Source organism: Babylonia areolata, chromosome 22 (genome assembly GCF_041734735.1).
Source record: "Babylonia areolata isolate BAREFJ2019XMU chromosome 22, ASM4173473v1, whole genome shotgun sequence".
Taxonomy (NCBI): Eukaryota; Metazoa; Mollusca; class Gastropoda; order Neogastropoda; family Buccinidae; genus Babylonia; species Babylonia areolata.
The window spans coordinates 43957796-43960295 of record NC_134897.1 but is presented as its reverse complement, the minus strand read 5'-3'; the positions used below and the strand labels follow the sequence as shown (position 1 = coordinate 43960295).

The 2500-nt window shown below is 45.6% G+C and overlaps 1 protein-coding gene across 1 annotated transcript in view; it reads left to right on the top strand.

Moving 5' to 3' along the window:
* LOC143297137 (zwei Ig domain protein zig-8-like) overlaps positions 1-2500 on the top strand; it is a 44326-nt gene that overhangs the window by 23135 nt on the left and 18691 nt on the right. Inside the window, exon 2 of the mRNA XM_076609313.1 lies at positions 305-417. Within this exon, the coding sequence (XP_076465428.1) occupies positions 305-417 (113 nt within the window). The remainder of the gene's footprint in view (positions 1-304; positions 418-2500) is intronic.

Here is a 2500-nt window from a genome sequence, read left to right as displayed (position 1 = left end):
ACTCGTGTACATACGAGTGAACGTGGGAGGTGCAGCCCACGAAAGAAGAAGAGGAAGAGGAAGAAGAAGAAGAATAAGAAGATGATGATGATGATGACGATGACGACGACGACGAGGAGGAGGAGGAGGAGTAGGAGGATTGTTATTATTATTATTATTATTATTATTATTATCATCATCATCATCATCATCATTTAATTTTGTTTTTTCGTTATTACTATTTATCTTCTTAAAAAAAAAAAATAAATCATAATTATTCTAATTAGTTTCATTTGGATTATTTTTTTTCTCCACTTTGTGTCAGACTGGAGCCCTGACGGAGAACCCGGGTTCGTGGACACCCCCACCCACGTGAGGGTCAAGCAGGGAGGCCTGGCCATTCTGCACTGCTGGGTGCGTCAGCTGGGGGACAGGCAGGTCGGTGTGTGTGTGTGTGTGTGTGTGTGTGTGTGTGTGTGTGTGTGTGTGTGTGTGTGTGTGTGTTTGTGTGTGTGTGTGTGTGTGTGTGTGTGTGTGTGTGTGTGCGTGCGCGCGCGTGTGTGTGCACAGTGCAGAGATAGGAAGAGAGGGGGAAGGGATATGGGGAATGGAGGATGAGAGCATAATTTCAGAGAGAGTGCAGAATGAGAAGTATGGGATGAGAAGGACAGAAAGAGAGAAAGAGGGAGAGGGTGGTGGGGGTGGTGGTGGTGGTGGAGAGGAAGATGGTAAACAGCTATATAGTGAGATGGACGGCAAGTGATATGGAAAAGGGATCGGGGAGTGAGAAATGGAGAGAGAGAGACAGAGACAGACAGAGAGAGAGAGACACACACACACACACACACACACACACACACACACACACACACACACACAGAGGGGGGGACAGACACAGAGAGACACAGGAGATAAATAAAGAGAGAGAGAGAGAGAGAGAGAGAGACGGACAGATAGAAAGACAGACAGAGACAGAGAGCTGTATGAATAAAACATGACGACGGCATGCATGGTGGTACCGACAATGGCGATAATGACCAGCCCACGTGCCGAAGTGGTTAGTGTCGAGGACTTGGCCACCAGGGGTTGGAGTGGGTTCGAGCCTCTGTCAGAAACATATCACATCTCTCTAGGCACTGTGTGCTGTGGGCTCAGATGGGAATACTGGGGCCCCTCTCTGTCTCTGCCTCTGTCTCTGTCTGTCTGTCTGTCTGTCTGTCTGTCTCTGTCTGTCTGTCTGTCTCTGTCTGTCTCTCTCTCTCTCTCTCTCTCTCTCTCTCTCTCTCTCTCTCTTCCACCATTCCCAGATCGGAAGGGAAAAAGATATGGTACCCTCTCTTTTTCCTCTTAGAAATCACTTTTCAAATGTTTTTTTTTTCTTTTTTTCTTTCTTTTTCTTTTTCTTTTTTGTTTTCAAGAGGTGGTGGATGTGGTTAATTACACAGGCATTTCACTTGGGACTTTTTTGTTGTTGTTGTTGATGAACGCACATTCAGTACAGGTGCATCACATTTCCGGAAAGCTTTCTTTTTTTCCTTCTTCTTCTTTTTTTCCCCACCAGGAAGTGCACGAGTGTTCTTTCCCTCCATCCCTTTTTCTTCTTCTTTTACTTAAAAAAACACTTGTCTTCTATCCGACACACACACACACACACACACACACACACACACACACACACACACACACACACACGGGGGGGGGGGGGGGGAGAGGCGGTTCCCTGGGAAATAGAAATCGTGCTTTGCATTGATGTGTGTGTACTTTTTTTTTTATCTCAGAACTTGTTCTTTCCCATGCATCTGAGCGCTTTGCATTGTATCGAACTATATTGCATAATACATACTAATACATGTTTACAACATCAGAATAATACTGAAGGCGAATGAAAACAGTGTTGTCACTTTGGGTAAGTTTTTCGTACACTTACGAAATACGTGTGTATATCATTTCTCGTGTGAAACTAAGATGTTTTTAGACGACTCTTCCAAAACTGATGACACGGCTTGAATTTATTATTCCGTCTCTCTCTCTCTCTCTCTCTCTCTCTCTCTCTCTCTCTCTCTCTCTCTCTCTGGGGAAGTGACCCTCTCATTTCACTGAAGCCTCTGTGTGTGTGTGTGTGTTTGGGGGAGGGGGGGGGAGGGGGGGGGGGGCTGCTCCCTCCAATCCCCTGACCAACACTGCATGTGTTTTGTATCTCTCGGGCCTGCTTGACACCGGGATGTAATCATTATGAATCTGAAAAGAAGGGAGCGTGAAAGCTTTGTCACGTAGAGTCTAACCTCCGAGCATGCCTTCCCATATCAACATCGTCACCATCTTCATACTCACTTCATCACCATTGATCTTGGAGCGACGCGCTCTCCCTGGGGAGGGCAACCCAAATTTCACATACAGAAATCTGCTGTGAAAAAAAAGAAAAAAAGTGTAACACATTACACTACAATACAATATACAATACCGCCTCCCTCTTTCACTTCGTCAAACATCTGCATTCACCTCTCACAAGTCTGATAGCCTT